This window comes from Salmo salar, unplaced genomic scaffold (assembly GCF_905237065.1).
Source record: "Salmo salar unplaced genomic scaffold, Ssal_v3.1, whole genome shotgun sequence".
Classification (NCBI taxonomy): Eukaryota; Metazoa; Chordata; class Actinopteri; order Salmoniformes; family Salmonidae; genus Salmo; species Salmo salar.
This window is the reverse complement of record NW_025547416.1, coordinates 90001-107500: the sequence shown is the minus strand read 5'-3', so window position 1 is coordinate 107500 and position 17500 is coordinate 90001. Positions and strand designations below refer to the sequence as shown.

The 17500-nt window shown below is 42.2% G+C and overlaps 1 protein-coding gene across 1 annotated transcript in view; it reads right to left on the bottom strand.

The window, feature by feature from the left end:
- The window catches only part of LOC123731815 (slit homolog 2 protein-like), a 35883-nt gene that overhangs the window by 3626 nt on the left and 14757 nt on the right, over window positions 1–17500 (bottom strand). The window contains exon 3 of the mRNA XM_045711241.1: window positions 8152–8223. Coding sequence (XP_045567197.1) covers window positions 8152–8223 — 72 coding nt within the window. The remainder of the gene's footprint in view (window positions 1–8151; window positions 8224–17500) is intronic.

Here is a 17500-nt window from a genome sequence, read left to right as displayed (position 1 = left end):
CCATATGACCACCAGGGAGTGGGTCAGTGAGATGACAAGCCTCAGTTTTTAGACACGAGGATGAACTGACATGAACTGTAGACGCTTCAAGTCCTCAGAGACTGTCTGTATTAAACTCTATTATAAACTCTATTATAAACTCTATTAAACTCTATTAAACTCTATTATAAACTCTATTATAAACTCTATTATAAACTCTATTATAAACTCTATTATAAACTCTATTAAACTCTATTAAACTCTATTATAAACTCTATTAAACTCTATTATAAACTCTATTAAACTCTATTATAAACTCTATTAAACTCTATTACAAACTCTATCATAAACTCTATTAAACTATATTATAAACTCTATTAAACTCTATTAAACTCTATTATAAACTCTATTAAAAACTCTATTATAAACTCTATTAAACTCTATTAAACTCTATTATAAACTCTATTATAAACTCTATTAAACTATATTATAAACTCTATTATAAACTCTATTAAACTCTATTAAACTCTATTATAAACTCTATTAAACTCTATTATAAACTCTATTAAACTATATTATAAACTCTATTAAACTCTATTAAACTCTATTATAAACTCTATTAAACTCTATTATAAACTCTATTAAACTCTATTATAAACTCTATTAAACTCTATTAAACTCTATTATAAACTCTATTAAACTCTATTAAACTCTATTATAAACTCTATTAAACTCTATTATAAACTCTATTAAACTCTATTATAGTAGATGAACTGTAGACGCTTCAGGTCCTCAGTGACTGGACTTTTAGTAAAGATATTTATATACAGGGTAGTTAGGTTCCTGGATGCTGATTGGCTGAAAGCCGTGGTATATCAGACACTATACGACGGGTATGACAAAACTACTTGCTTACTGCTCTAATTCCGTTGGCACCCAGTTTCTAGTAGCAATAAGGCACCTCAGGGGGTTTGTGTTACATGGCCAATATGCCACGGCTAAGGGCTGTATCCAGGCACTCTGCGTTGCGTCGTGACTAAAACAGCGCTTAGCCAGGGTATATAGGCCACCCCCTCTGTCCTTATTGAGTCAATATACCACACCCCCTTTGTCCTTATTGGTCGATATACCACAACCCCTCTGTCCTTATTGGTCGATATACCACACCCCTCTGTCCTTATTGGTCGATATACTACACCCCCTGTCCTTATTGGTCGATATACCACACCCCCTCTGTCCTTATTGGTCGATATACCACACCAATAAGGACAGAGGGGTGTGGTATATTGAACCAATAAGGACAGAGGGGTGTGGTATATTGAACCAATAAGGACAGAGGGGTTGTGGTATACAGATAGTCTGTATAAGACAGGGTAATGGACTAACAGACTAACAGATAGTCTGTATAAGACAGGGTAATGGACTAACAGACTGACAGATAGTCTCTGTATATGACAGGGTAATGGACTAACAGACTGACAGACTAACAGATAGTCTGTGTATAAGACAGGGTAATGGACTAACAGACTAACAGATAGTCTCTGTATAAGACAGGGAAATGGACTAACAGACTAACAGACTAGCAGATAGTCTGTATAAGACAGGGTAATGGACTGCCAGACTAACAGATAGTCTGTATAAGACAGGGTAATGGACTAACAGACTAACAGATAGTCTCTGTATAAGACAGGGTAATGGACTGCCAGACTAACAGATAGTCTGTATAAGACAGGGTAATGGACTAACAGACTAACAGATAGTCTCTGTATAAGACAGGGTAATGGACTAACAGACTAACAGACTAACAGATAGTCTCTGTATAAGACAGGGTAATGGACTAACAGACTAACAGATAGTCTGTATAAGACAGGGTAATGGACTAACAGACTGACAGATAGTATCTGTATAAGACAGGGTAATGGACTAACAGACTAACAGACTAACAGATAGTCTGTATAAGACAGGGTAATGGACTAACAGACTAACAGATAGTCTCTGTATAAAACAGGGTAATGGACTGACAGACTAACAGACTAACAGATAGTCTCTGTATAAGACAGGGTAATGGACTAACAGACTAACAGATAGTATCTGTATAAGACAGGGTAATGGACTAACAGACTAACAGATAGTCTCTTTATAAGACAGGGTAATGGACTGCCAGACTAACAGACTAACAGATAGTCTCTGTATAAGACAGGGTAATGGACTAACAGACTAACAGACTAACAGATAGTCTGTATAAGACAGGGTAATGGACTAACAGACTAACAGATAGTCTCTGTATAAGACAGGGTAATGGACTAACAGACTAACAGATAGTCTCTGTATAAGACAGGGTAATGGACTGACAGACTAACAGATAGTCTGTATAAGACAGGGTAATGGACTAACAGACTAGCAGATAGTCTGTATAAGACAGGGTAATGGACTAACAGACTGACAGACTAACAGATAGTCTCTGTATAAGACAGGGTAATGGACTAACAGACTAACAGACTGACAGATAGTCTCTGTATAAGACAGGGTAATGGACTGACAGACTAACAGATAGTCTCTGTATAAGACAGGGTAATGGACTAACAGATAGTATCTGTATAAGACAGGGTAATGGACTAACAGACTGACAGACTAACAGATTGTCTCTGTATAAGACAGGGTAATGGACTAACAGACTGACAGATAGTCTCTGTATAAGACAGGGTAATGGACTAACAGGACTAACAGATAGTCTGTATAAGACAGGGTAATGGACTAACAGACTAACAGACTAGCAGATAGTCTGTATAAGACAGGGTAATGGACTAACAGACTAACAGATAGTCTGTATAAGACAGGGTAATGGACTAACAGACTAACAGATAGTCTGTATAAGACAGGGTAATGGACTAACAGACTAACAGACTAACAGATAGTCTGTATAAGACAGGGTAATGGACTAACAGACTAACAGATAGTCTGTATAAGACAGGGTAATGGACTAACAGACTAACAGACTAACAGATAGTCTGTATAAGACAGGGTAATGGACTAACAGACTAACAGATAGTCTCTGTATAAGACAGGGTAATGGACTAACAGACTGACAGACTAACAGATAATCTGTATAAGACAGGGTAATGGACTAACAGACTAACAGACTAACAGATAGTCTCTGTATAAGACAGGGTAATGGACTAACAGACTAACAGATAGTCTCTGTATAAGACAGGGTAATGGACTAACAGACTAACAGATAGTCTCTGTATAAGACAGGGTAATGGACTAACAGACTAACAGACTAACAGATAGTCTGTATAAGACAGGGTAATGGACTAACAGACTAACAGATAGTCTCTGTATAAGACAGGGTAATGGACTAACAGACTGACAGACTAACAGATAATCTGTATAAGACAGGGTAATGGACTAACAGACTAACAGACTAACAGATAGTCTCTGTATAAGACAGGGTAATGGACTAACAGACTAACAGATAGTCTCTGTATAAGACAGGGTAATGGACTAACAGACTAACAGATAATCTGTATAAGACAGGGTAATGGACTAACAGACTAACAGATAGTCTCTGTATAAGACAGGGTAATGGACTAACAGACTAACAGACCCCGAGCTGACAAGATAAAAATCTGTCGTTCTGCCCCCTGAACAAGGCAGTTAACCCACTGTTCCCCCGGTAACACAGTCATTGTAAATAAGAATTTGTTCTGAACTGACTTGCATAGTTAAATTAAAAAATTTAAATTTGGTCAATATTTACTTAACTCCTCTTGAACTGCATTGTTGGTTAAGGGTTTGTAAGTAAGCATTTCACTGTGAGGTCTACTACACCTGTTGTATTCAGCATTTCACTGTGAGGTCTACTACACATGTTGTATTCAGCATTTCACTGTGAGGTCTACTACACCTGTTGTATTCAGCATTTCACTGTAAGGTCTACTACACCTGTTGTATTCAGCATTTCACTGTAAGGTCTACTACACCTGTTGTATTCAGCATTTCACTGTGAGGTCTACTACACATGTTGTATTCAGCATTTCACTGTGAGGTCTACTACACCTGTTGTATTCAGCATTTCACTGTGAGGTCTACTACACCTGTTGTATTCAGCATTTCACTGTGAGGTCTACTACACCTGTTGTATTCAGCATTTCACTGTGAGGTCTACTACACCTGTTGTATTCAGCATTTCACTGTAAGGTCTACTACACCTGTTGTATTCAGCATTTCACTGTGAGGTCTACTACACCTGTTGTATTCAGCATTTCACTGTGAGGTCTACTACACCTGTTGTATTCAGCATTTCACTGTGAGGTCTACTACACATGTTGTATTCAGCATTTCACTGTGAGGTCTACTACACCTGTTGTATTCAGCATTTCACTGTGAGGTCTACTACACCTGTTGTATTCAGCATTTCACTGTGAGGTCTACTACACCTGTTGTATTCAGCATTTCACTGTGAGGTCTACTACACCTGTTGTATTCAGCATTTCACTGTGAGGTCTACAACACCTGTTGTATTCAGCATTTCACTGTGAGGTCTACTACACCTGTTGTATTCAGCATTTCACTGTGAGGTCTACTACACCTGTTGTATTCAGCATTTCACTGTGAGGTCTACTACACCTGTTGTATTCAGCATTTCACTGTGAGGTCTACTACACCTGTTGTATTCAGCATTTCACTGTGAGGTCTACTACACCTGTTGTATTCAGCATTTCACTGTAAGGTCTACTACACCTGTTGTATTCAGCATTTCACTGTAAGGTCTACTACACCTGTTGTATTCAGCATTTCACTGTGAGGTCTACTACACCTGTTGTATTCAGCATTTCACTGTGAGGTCTACTACACCTGTTGTATTCAGCATTTCACTGTGAGGTCTACTACACCTGTTGTATTCAGCATTTCACTGTGAGGTCTACTACACCTGTTGTATTCAGCATTTCACTGTGAGGTCTACTACACCTGTTGTATTCAGCATTTTACTGTGAGGTCTACACCTGTTGTATTCAGCATTTCACAGTGAGGTCTACTACACCTGTTGTATTCAGCATTTCACTGTGAGGTCTACTACACCTGTTGTATTCAGCATTTCACTGTGAGGTCTACTACACCTGTTGTATTCAGCATTTCACTGTGAGGTCTACTACACCTGTTGTATTCAGCATTTCACTGTAAGGTCTACTACACCTGTTGTATTCAGCATTTCACTGTAAGGTCTACTACACCTGTTGTATTCAGCATTTCACTGTGAGGTCTACTACACCTGTTGTATTCAGCATTTCACTGTGAGGTCTACTACACCTGTTGTATTCAGCATTTCACTGTGAGGTCTACTACACCTGTTGTATTCAGCATTTCACTGTGAGGTCTACTACACCTGTTGTATTCAGCATTTCACAGTGAAAGAAGGAGAGAGAGCGAGAGAGAGAGAGAGAGAGAGAGAGAGAGAGAGAGAGAGAGAGAGAGAGAGAGAGAGAGAGAGAGAGAGAGAGAGAGAGAGAGAGAGAGAGAGAGAGAGAGAGAGGGAGAAACTGAAAGATAAAGATAGAAAGTGACAGGCCAGTGGTGTGTGTGTACGTGTGCGTGAGTGAGCGACCATGTCTCTTGTGTGTATGGGACATGCCATCTCCCCCTCCTCTCTACCCCATCCACCCTCCATGCAGCACTCCTGACCCCAGCCCTGCACCCCGCCCGGAGGAGCCATCCTGGGGCAGAGAGAGGACCGTTTCTCCCCTCCACGGGGGGCAGTCAGTGTGAATCCGTCAGGCCCGCTTAGAGTCCTCTCCTGTGGGCATCGCGGCCCAGCAGGGCCCCTTATCCCTGGAGGTTGTGTTCCTTTGATAGCGCCCCTCCCTCCTCCCCCAGAGACAGGTCATTGTGGCCCCCACAGCGGGGGGGGGGGGGTCTTTCAGGGCTGGACTCTGAGTGAACATGCCAAGCCAGCACCATCATCTACATCACATCTCCCTCTGCTACACAACGACATGTTGTGGTCAGGAAGCGAACGCCGATGGAAGGCCGATGGAACGCCGATGGAACGCCGATGGAACGCCGATGGAACGCGGATGGAACGCGGATGGAACGCTGATGGAACGCTGATGGAACGCTGATGGAACGCGGATGGAACGCCGATGGAAAGCCGATGGAACGCCGATGGAACGCGGATGGAACGCTGATGGAACGCGGATGGATCGCTGATGGAACGCTGATGGAACGCGGATGGAACGCTGATGGAACACTGATGTCCTGACAGATTGTTAGTAATGCTGATGGAACGCTGATGGAAAGCTGATGGAACACTGATGGAACGCTGATGGAACACTGATGGAACGCTGATGGAACACTGATGGAACGCTGATGGAACACTGATGGAACGCTGATGGAACGCTGATGGAACGCTGATGGAACACGGATGTCCTGGCAGAGTGTTAGTTACAAGTCAGAGAGAGAGACAGTCTGTCTGTCTGTCTGTCTGTCTGTCTGTCTGTCTGTCTGTCTGTCTGTCTGTCTGTCTGTCTGTCTGTCTGTCTATATGTGGTTGAGGGTGTGATGGACATTCCTTAAAAGTCTGGCTCTGGCTGTCACACACACACACACACACACACACACACACACACACACACACACACACACACACACACACACACACACACCAGGCTTAATTACGCCATAACTACCCAGAGGGCCTGTCGCCAAAGTACCCCCCCCACCACCTCCCCCAATTCACCATTCAGCCTCTAATACCCTGTCCACTGTCTGTCCATGTAACCCTGTCCACTGTCTGTCCCATGTAACACTGTCCTCTGTCTGTCCATGTAACCCTGTCCTCTGTCTGTCCCATGTAACCCTGTCCACTGTCTGTCCCATGTAACCCTGTCCACTGTCTGTCCATGTAACCCTGTCCACTGTCTGTCCCATGTAACCCTGTCCACTGTCTGTCCATGTAACCCTGTCCACTGTCTGTCCATGTAACCCTGTCCACTGTCTGTCCATGTAACCCTGTCCACTGTCTGTCCATGTAACACTGTCCACTGTCTGTCCCATGTAACCCTGTCCACTGTCTGTCCCATGTAACCCTGTCCTCTGTCTGTCCCATGTAACCCTGTCCACTGTCTGTCCATGTAACCCTGTCCACTGTCTGTCCCATGTAACCCTGTCCTCTGTCTGTCCATGTAACACTGTTCTCTGTCTGTCCCATGTAACCCTGTCCGTCCCATGTAACCCTGTCCACTGTCTGTCCATGTAACCCTGTCCACTGTCTGTCCATGTAACCCTGTCTAATGTCTGTCCCATGTAACCCTGTCCACTGTCTGTCCCATGTAACCCTGTCCACTGTCTGTCCATGTAACCCTGTCCACAGTCTGTCCCATGTAACCCTGTCCACTGTCTGTCCATGTAACCCTGTCCACTGTCTGTCCATGTAACCCTGTCCACAGTCTGTCCCATGTAACCCTGTCCTCTGTCTGTCCATGTAACCCTGTCCACTGTCTGTCCATGTAACCCTGTCCACTGTCTGTCCATGTAACCCTGTCCACTGTCTGTCCATGTAACCCTGTCCACTGTCTGTCCCATGTAACCCTGTCCACTGTCTGTCCATGTAACCCTGTCCACTGTCTGTCCATGTAACCCTGTCCACTGTCTGTCCCATGTAACCCTGTCCACTGTCTGTCCCATGTAACCCTGTCCACTGTCTGTCCATGTAACACTGTCCACTGTCTGTCCATGTAACCCTGTCCACTGTCTGTCCATGTAACACTGTCCTCTGTCTGTCCATGTAACCCTGTCCACTGTCTGTCCATGTAACCCTGTCCTCTGTCTGTCCCCTGTAACCCTGTCCACTGTCTGTCCCATGTAACCCTGTCCACTGTCTGTCCCATGTAACCCTGTCCACTGTCTGTCCATGTAACACTGTTTAATTAATGGTATTGGCTGTCCCGTGTCCCGTGTGGCTCAGCTGGTAGAGCATGGTGTTTGCAACGCCAGGGTTGTGGGTTCGATTCCCAGTACGGAGAATATAATGTATGAAATGTATGCATTCACTACTGTAAGTCGCTCTGGATAAGAGCGTCTGCTAAATGACTAAAATGTCCGTGTGTGTGTGTGTGTGTGTGTGTGTGTGTGTGTGTGTGTGTGTGTGAAAATGGCGACAGTGTTTTGACTCACAGTCTCTCGAGCTCCTTCAGGTCCTGGAAGGCTCCTCTCTCTACCACACTGATCTTATTCTCCATCAACTGGCTGTGGGGGGAGAGAAGGGGAGAAAGAGAGGTGAGAGAAAGGAGGGGGAGGGGGGTGAGAGAAAGGAGGGGGAGGGGAGAGATGGGGAGGGAGAGAGAGAGAGAGAGGGGAGATATGGGGGGGAGGTGAGAGAGAGGTGGAGAAAGAGAGGTAAGGAGGAGAGGGAGAGGAGAGAGAGAGAGAGAGAGGGGAGATATGGGGGGAGGGAGGAGGGAGAGAAAGGAGCGGGAGAGAAGAGAGGTGACGAGGGAGAGAGAGGGAGATATGGGGGAGGGAGAGAAAGGAGCAGGGGAGAGAGAGAGAAAGAGAGGTGACGAGGGGAGAGAAAGGAGAGAGAGAGAAAGAGAGGTGACGAGGGGAGAGAGAGAGAAAGAACAGGTGGAGAGACAGCAACACCATTAGACACCAACCAAATCATGAGAAAACAAAAAGATAATTACTTGACACATTGGAAAGAATTAACCAAAAAAACTGAGCGAACTAGAATGTTATTTGTCCCTAAACAGAGAGGACACAGTGGTAGAATACCTGACCACTGTGACTGACCCAAACTTAAGGAAAGCTTTGACTATGTACAGACTCAGTGAGCATAGCCTTGCTATTGAGAAAGGTCTCAAGAGAAGACAGGCTATGTTGCAACACTGCCCACAAAATGAGGTGGAAACTGAGCTGCACTTCCTAACTTCCTGCCAAATGTATGACCATATTAGAGACACATATTTCCCTCAGATTACACAGACCCACAAAGAATTCGAAAACAAACCCAATTTTAATAAACTCCCATATCTACTGGGTGAAATACCACAGTGTTGCATCACAGCAGCAAGATTTGTGACCAGTTGCCACAAGAAAAGGGCAACCAGTGAAGAACAAACACCATTGTAAATTTAAAAAAAAACATATTTATGTTTATGTAACCGGTGTGAAACGGCTAGCTAGTTAGCAGGGGGCCGCTGCTCTTGTGGTAACGATGGGTAACGATGTTTTGCAGAGATATATTTTAAGTTGTTGACGTATGCAGAGGGTCCCTGGTTCGAGCCCAGGTTGGGGCGAAAGGGACACTTAACTAATTATACATCATTACAACACTGTAGTATATAGACATAATTTATAATTAATTATACATCATTACAACACTGTAGTATATAGACATAATTTATAACTAATTATACATCATTACAACACTGTAGTATATAGACATAATTTATAATTAATTATACATCATTACAACACTGTAGTAAATAGACATAATTTGAAATGTATTTTATTATTTTTGTTTACTGTTAATAAACAAAAGAGAAATAAACAATAAATATTATCTATTTCACTCCGCTTTTGCGATTTTAACGTATGTTTTCCCCCCCATGTCAATAAAGCTCCTTAAATTGAAATTGGATAGAATTGACAAAGAGGTTATTTTAGTGTGTTGATAGGACAAGTCATACACACACACACACACACACACACACACACACACACAGAGAGAGAGAGACACACACAGACAGACAGAGAGAGAGACACACACACACACACACAGACACAGACACACACACACACGACACACACACACACACACACACTATATATTTTAAGGACATCATCTCTTAGAAGTATGTGAGAAATTCCTACCCCACAATGCCTTTCACTTTAAACAGTCGAGCAACACCCAACACAAAACAGTCTCTTTATAAGAGAGACACCAAACCCAGCAAAAGGAGAAATCCTAAACCTGAAAACATACAAAGGTAAGAAACCTGTTTCTACAAGACTCTCTCTCTCTCTCTCTCTCTCTCTCTCTCTCTCTCTCTCTCTCTCTCTCTCTCTCTCTCTCTCTCTCTCTCTCTCTCTCTCTCTCTCTCTCTCTCTCTCTCTCTCTCTCTCTCTCTCTCTCTCTCTCTCTCTCTGAGCTGCATTCCTCCATCCGCGGTTTCACGTACCCACCCGAGCGATATCTCTTTCCGTCTTTCAGTCCTTTCGCTCTCTCTAAACACTTCCTGTGTTGTTTAAATGAGGGTAACACATGTCCCCCCCTGGGGGGGGGCCGACGGCTGGTTAAAATAACTCTCCCCTAGTCTAACACGTCCCATAGAGATTAACACCGAGGAGAGGCTGCGAACAGATACAGATACAGAACTCACTACTTTAAACAGGTGCTGCTGTCTGACAAGCCATGGAGACACACACACACACACACACACACACACACACACACACACACACACACACACACACACACACACACACACACACAGACAGAGAGAGACACACAAACACACAGACAGACAGACAGACAGACAGACAGACAGACAGACAGACAGACAGACAGACAGACAGACAGACAGACAGACAGACAGACAGACAGACAGACAGCAGTCTTCATTAGGCTACATGACAGACAGACATACAGTTGAAGTTGGAAGTTTACATACACCTTAGCCAAAAACATTTAAACTAAGTTTTTCACAATTCCTGATATTTAATCCTTGTAAAAATTCTCTATCTTAGGTCAGTTAGGATCACCACTTTATTTTAAGAATGTGAAATGTCAGAATAATAGTAGAGAGATTTATTTATTTCAGCTTTTATTTCTTTCATCACATTCCCAGTGGGTCAAAAGTTTACATATAAACTCAATTAGTATTTGGTAGCATTGCCTTTAAATTGTTTAACTTGGGTCAAACGTTTCAGGTAGCCTTCCACAAGCTTCCCACAATAAGTTGGTGTAACTGAGTCAGGTTTGTAGGCCTCCTTGCTCGCACATGATTTTTCAGTTCTGCCCACAAATGTTCTATAGGATTGAGTTCAGGGCTTTGTGATGGCCGCTCCAATACCTTGACTCTGTTGTCCTTAAGCCATTTTGCCACAACTGTGGAAGTATGCTTGGGGTCATTGTCCGTTTGGAAGACCCATTTGCGACCAAGCTTTAACTTCCTGACTGATGTCTTGAGATGTTGCTTCAATATATCCACGTATTTTTCCTTCCTCATGTTGCCATCTATTTTGTGCAGTGCACCAGTCCCTCCTGCAGCAAAGCACCCCCACAACATGATGCTGCCACCCCCGTGCTTCACGGTTGGGATGGTGTTCTTCGGCTTGCAAGCTTCCCCCTTTTTCCTCCAATCATAACGATGGTCATTATGGCCAAGCAGTTCTATTTTTGTTTCATCAGACCAGAGGACATTTCTCCAAAAACTACAATCTTTGTCCCCATGTGCAGTTGCAAACCGTAGTCTGGCTTTTTTATGGTGGTTTTGGAGCAGTGGCTTCTTCCTTGCTGAGTGGCCTTTCAGGTTATGTCGATATAGGTCTCGTTTTACTGTGGATATAGATACTTTTGTACCTGTTTCCTCCAGCATCTCCACAAGGTCCTTTGCTGTTGTTCTGGGATTGATTTGCACTTTTCGCACCAAAGTCCGTTCATCTCTAGGAGACAGAACGCGTCTCCTTCCTGAGCGGTATGACGGCTGCGTGGTCCCATGGTGTTTATACTTGCGTACTATTGTTTGTACAGATGAACGTGGTACCTTCAGGCGTTTGGAAATTGCTCCCAAGGATGAACCAGACTTGTGGAGGTCTACAATTTGTTTTCTGAGGTCTTGGCTGATTTCTTTTGATTTTCCCATGATGTCAAACAAAAAGACACCTCTAATTGGCTGAAATGATGTCAATTAGCCTATTAGACGCTTCTAAAGCCATGACATCATTTTCTGGAATTTTCCAAGCTGTTTAAAGGCACAGTCAACTTAGTGTATGTAAACTTCTGACCCACTGGAATTGTGATACAGTGAATTATCAGTGAAATAATCTGTCTGTAAACAATTGTTGGACAAATTACTTGTGTCATGCACAAAGTAGATGTCCTAACCGACTTGCCAAAACTATAGTTTGTTAACAAGAAATTTGTGGAGTGGTTGAAAAAACAAGTTTTAATGACTCCAACATAAATGTATATAATCTTCCGATTTCAACTGTAACTTTGTAATATTCTGATTTTTCAAGGGGTACCAGCCCCCCTACTTCCTGCGGCTATGGCCTAATGTGCTGTTAATGCCTGTGTACTTCCTATTTATAAACATTTTTTAAAAAAACAAAATGCTTTTTGCCATTTATACTGAACAAAACCATAAACTCTACATATAAAGTGTTGACCCTGAAATAAAAGATCCCAGTGTAACGCTCGTCGTAGAGAGAGGGGACCAAGATGCATCGTGGCACGTGTTCATGATTGTTTTATTTGAATCAAACAAACTCTCGAACCAAGATAGCAAAGGGAAAAACGAACGCGCACAGTTCCGTCAGGTACAGAAAACACAAAACAGAAAACAACTACCCACCAACACAGGTGGGAAAAAAGGCTGCCTAAGTATGGTTCCCAATCAGAGACAACGATAGACAGCTGCCTCTGATTAGGAACCATACTCGGCCCAAAACAAAGAAATACAAAAACATAGAATTCCCACTCCCCCACACCCTGACCTAACCACATAGAGAAACAAACCCTCTCTCTCAGGTCAGGGCGTGTTGGTCCTGAAATAAAAGCCCTGAAATAAAAGCCCTGAAATAAAAGCCCTAAAATAAAAGCCCTGAAATAAAAGCCCTAAAATAAAAGCCCTGAAATAAAAGCCCTGAAATAAAAGCCCTGAAATAAAAGCCCTGAAATAAAAGCCCTGAAATAAAAGCCCTGAAATAAAAGCCCTAAAATAAAAGATTCCAGAAATGTTCCAGACGCACAAGAAGCTTATTTCACTGAAAAATGTTGTTCACAAATTTGTTTACATCCCCTGTTAGTGAGCACCCATCCACCTGAGGCATATCAAGAAGCTGATTAAACAGCATTATCGTTACATAGGTGCACCTTGTGCTGGGGGACAATAAAAGGCCACTCTAAAATGTGCAGTTTTTGTCACACAAGACAATGCTACAGATGTCTCATGTTTTTGAGGGAGTGTGCAAATTGGCTGACAGCAGGAATTTCCACCAGAGCTGTTGGCAGTGAATTGAATGTTCATTTCTCTACCATAAGCCGCTTCCAACTTCTTTTTAGAGAATTTAGCAGTACGTCCAACCGGCCTCACAACCGCAGACCACGTCAGCCCAGGACCTTCTTCACCTGCGGGGATCGTCTGAGACCAGCCACCCCGGACAGCTGATGAAACTGAGAAGTATTTCTGTCTGTAATAATGTCCTTTTGTGGTAAAAAAAAATGAAGTAATTTTGATTGGCTGGGCGTTGCTCCCAAATGGATGGACCTTTTTCCCTCCCAGGCCCACCTATAGTTTCACCGCTGCCCAGTCATGTGAAATCCATAGATTAGGGAATAATGAATTTTATTTCATTTGACTGATTTCCTTAATAAATTAACTGTAACTCGGTAAAAATCATTGAAATTGTTTAATCTTGCGTTGATTTTTGTTCAGTAAAGTTTTATTTGATGAAATGAAAACAAGCAAAACCTCCCCTTTTAGTCTTAGTAGTCAAGACTGTCGATTAAAGGGATTGGCTCCTGAAACCACTTGGAAATAAATCTTAAATCACCAAAGGTTTATTCAAATATAAAAAGTTCGAGAGGAGTAAAACAGTGAGTCGACATTCCCTTTTTTACCTCTGTATTGTAGACAGATCCACATTATTTTAGCCATGCAGGAGGCAGATCCACATTATTTTAGCCATGCAGGAGGCAGATCCACATTGTTTTAACCATGCAGGAGGCAGATCCACATTGTTTTAACCATGCAGGAGGCAGATCCACATTATTTTAACCATGCAGGAGGCAGATCCACATTGTTTTAACCATGCAGGAGGCAGATCCACATTATTTTAGCCATGCAGGAGGCAGATCCACATTGTTTTAGCCATGCAGGAAGCAGACCCACATTATTTTAGCCATGCAGGAGGCAGATCCACATTATTTTAGCCATGAAGGAGGCAGATCCACATTATTTTAGCCATGCAGGAGGCAGATCCACATTATTTTAACCATGCAGGAGGCAGATCCACATTATTTTAACCATGCAGGAGGCAGATCCACATTATTTTAGCCATGCAGGAGGCAGATCCACATTTTTTTAACCATGCAGGAGGCAGATCCACATTGTTTTAGCCATGCAGGAGGCAGATCCACATTATTTTAGCCATGCAGGAGGCAGATCCACATTATTTTAGCCATGCAGGAGGCAGATCCACATTATTTTAACCATGCAGGAGGCAGATCCACATTATTTTAGCCATGCAGGAGGCAGATCCACATTATTTTAACCATGCAGGAGGCAGATCCACATTATTTTAACCATGCAGGAGGCAGATCCACATTGTTTTAGCCATGCAGGAGGCAGATCCACATTATTTTAACCATGCAGGAGGCAGACCCACATTATTTTAACCATGCAGGAGGCAGATCCACATTATTTTAGCCATGCAGGAGCCAGACCCACATTATTTTAACCATGCAGGAGGCAGACCCACATTATTTTAACCATGCAGGAGGCAGATCCACATTATTTTAGCCATGCAGGAGGCAGACCCACATTATTTTAACCATGCAGGAGGCAAACCCACATTATTTTAACCATGCAGGAGGCAGACCCACATTATTTTAACCATGCAGGTCCCGTTTTAAACGTGCATAAAACCCTCCTATCCGTTATTTAGGCTACGTGTCCATGCCGATCATGAAACGAGGAGATGAGAACCTCTCTGAACACCAGATAACCTTGTATTATTTAATCGTTATCTGAGACCCGTTTTACATTTTTTATTTTACAACCCAACTTACCAGAAGGATTCAACTTCCTGGTTTATCAGTGACAACGTCTGCGGCGAGAGAGAGAGAGAGAGATGTGCGAACGCGACGTGATCTGTAAGATGGTTCTGCATGTTCATAAAAAAACCACAGGCCTATTTAGGACGCAGTGGAACGGTGAGGGGGACATTCGCCCTCTCTCTCTATTCATATAGGATCTCTGTCCAGCTACTGTGAACGGCGTGGATGTGCATTAAAATCCAAAATTTCTTGTTAAAAAATTTAAAACAAGCTGTAAAGTTGTTTAGAATATAAAGGAAATTATTCATTCTCTTTTTTTTTAACGTTTTTTTTTGAGGCCTTATCAATAATGAATGAATTGTTGCTTATTGACGATGTTTGGCATGTCCACGCTCAGCCATAATGCAAATTACAGTAAACTACATACTGTATTTACAGTAGACCCAGCCTCTATATCAGAGTGAATACCTTGTAGACTACATACTGTATTTACAGTAGACCCAGCCCCTATATCAGTGTGAATACCTTGTAGACTACATACTGTATTTACAGTAGACCCAGCCCCTATATCAGTGTGAATACCTTGTAGACTACATACTGTATTTACAGTAGACCTAGCCCCTATATCAGAGTGAATACTATGTAGACTACATACTGTATTTACAGTAGGCGTAGCCCCTATATCAGAGTGAATACCTTGTAGACTACATACTGTATTTACAGTAGACCTAGGCCCTATATCAGAGTGAATACTATGTAGACTACAAACTGTATTTACAGTAGACCTAGGCCCTATATCAGAGTGAATACTATGTAGACTACATACTGTATTTACAGTAGACCCAGCCCCTATATCAGAGTGAATACCTTGTAGACTACATACTGTATTTACAGTAGACCTAGCCCCTATATCAGAGTGAATACCTTGTAGACTACATACTGTATTTACAGTAGACCCAGCCCCTATATCAGAGTGAATACCTTGTAGACTACATACTGTATTTACAGTAGACCTAGCCCCTATATCAGAGTGAATGCTATGTAGACTACATACTGTATTTACAGTAGACCTAGCCCCTATATCAGTGTGAATACCTTGTAGACTACATACTGTATTTACAGTAGACCTAGCCCCTATATCAGTGTGAATACCTTGTAGACTACAAACTGTATTTACAGTAGACCTAGCCCCTATATCAGAGTGAATACCTTGTAGACTACATACTGTATTTACAGTAGACCTAGCCCCTATACCAGAGTGAATACTATGTAGACTACATACTGTATTTACAGTAGACCTAGCCCCTATATCAGAGTGAATACCTTGTAGACTACATACTGTATTTACAGTAGACCTAGCCCCTATACCAGAGTGAATACTATGTAGACTACATACTGTATTTACAGTAGACCCAGCCCCTATATCAGAGTGAATACCTTGTAGACTACATACTGTATTTACAGTAGACCTAGCCCCTATATCAGAGTGAATACCTTGTAGACTACATACTGTATTTACAGTAGACCTAGCCCCTATATCAGAGTGAATACCTTGTAGACTACATACTGTATTTACAGTAGACCCAGCCCCTATATCAGAGTGAATACCTTGTAGACTACATACTGTATTTACAGTAGACCTAGCCCCTATATCAGAGTGAATACCTTGTAGACTACATACTGTATTTACAGTAGACCTAGCCCCTATATCAGAGTGAATACCTTGTAGACTACATACTGTATTTACAGTAGACCTAGCCCCTATATCAGAGTGAATACCTTGTAGACTACATACTGTATTTACAGTAGACCTAGCCCCTATATCAGAGTGAATACCTTGTAGACTACATACTGTATTTACAGTAGACCTAGCCCCTATATCAGAGTGAATGCTATGTAGACTACATACTGTATTTACAGTAGACCCAGCCCCTATATCAGAGTGAATACCTTGTAGACTACATACTGTATTTACAGTAGACCTAGCCCCTATATCAGAGTGAATACCTTGTAGACTACATACTGTATTTACAGTAGACCTAGCCCCTATATCAGAGTGAATACCTTGTAGACTACATACTGTATTTACAGTATACCTAGCCCCCATATCAGAGTGAATACCTTGTAGACTACATACTGTATTTACAGTAAGGCTAGCCCCTATATCAGAGTGAATGCTATGTAGACTACATACTGTATTTACAGTAGACCCAGCCCCTATATCAGAGTGAATACCTTGTAGACTACATACTGTATTTACAGTAGACCTAGCCCCCATATCAGAGTGAATACCTTGTAGACTACATACTGTATTTACAGTAAGGCTAGCCCCTATATCAGAGTGAATACTATGTAGACTACATACTGTATTTACAGTAGACCTAGCCCCTATATCAGAGTGAATACCTTGTAGACTACATACTGTATTTACAGTAGACCTAGCCCCTATATCAGTGAATACTATGTAGACTACATACTGTATTTACAGTAGGCCTAGCCACTATATCAGAGTGAATA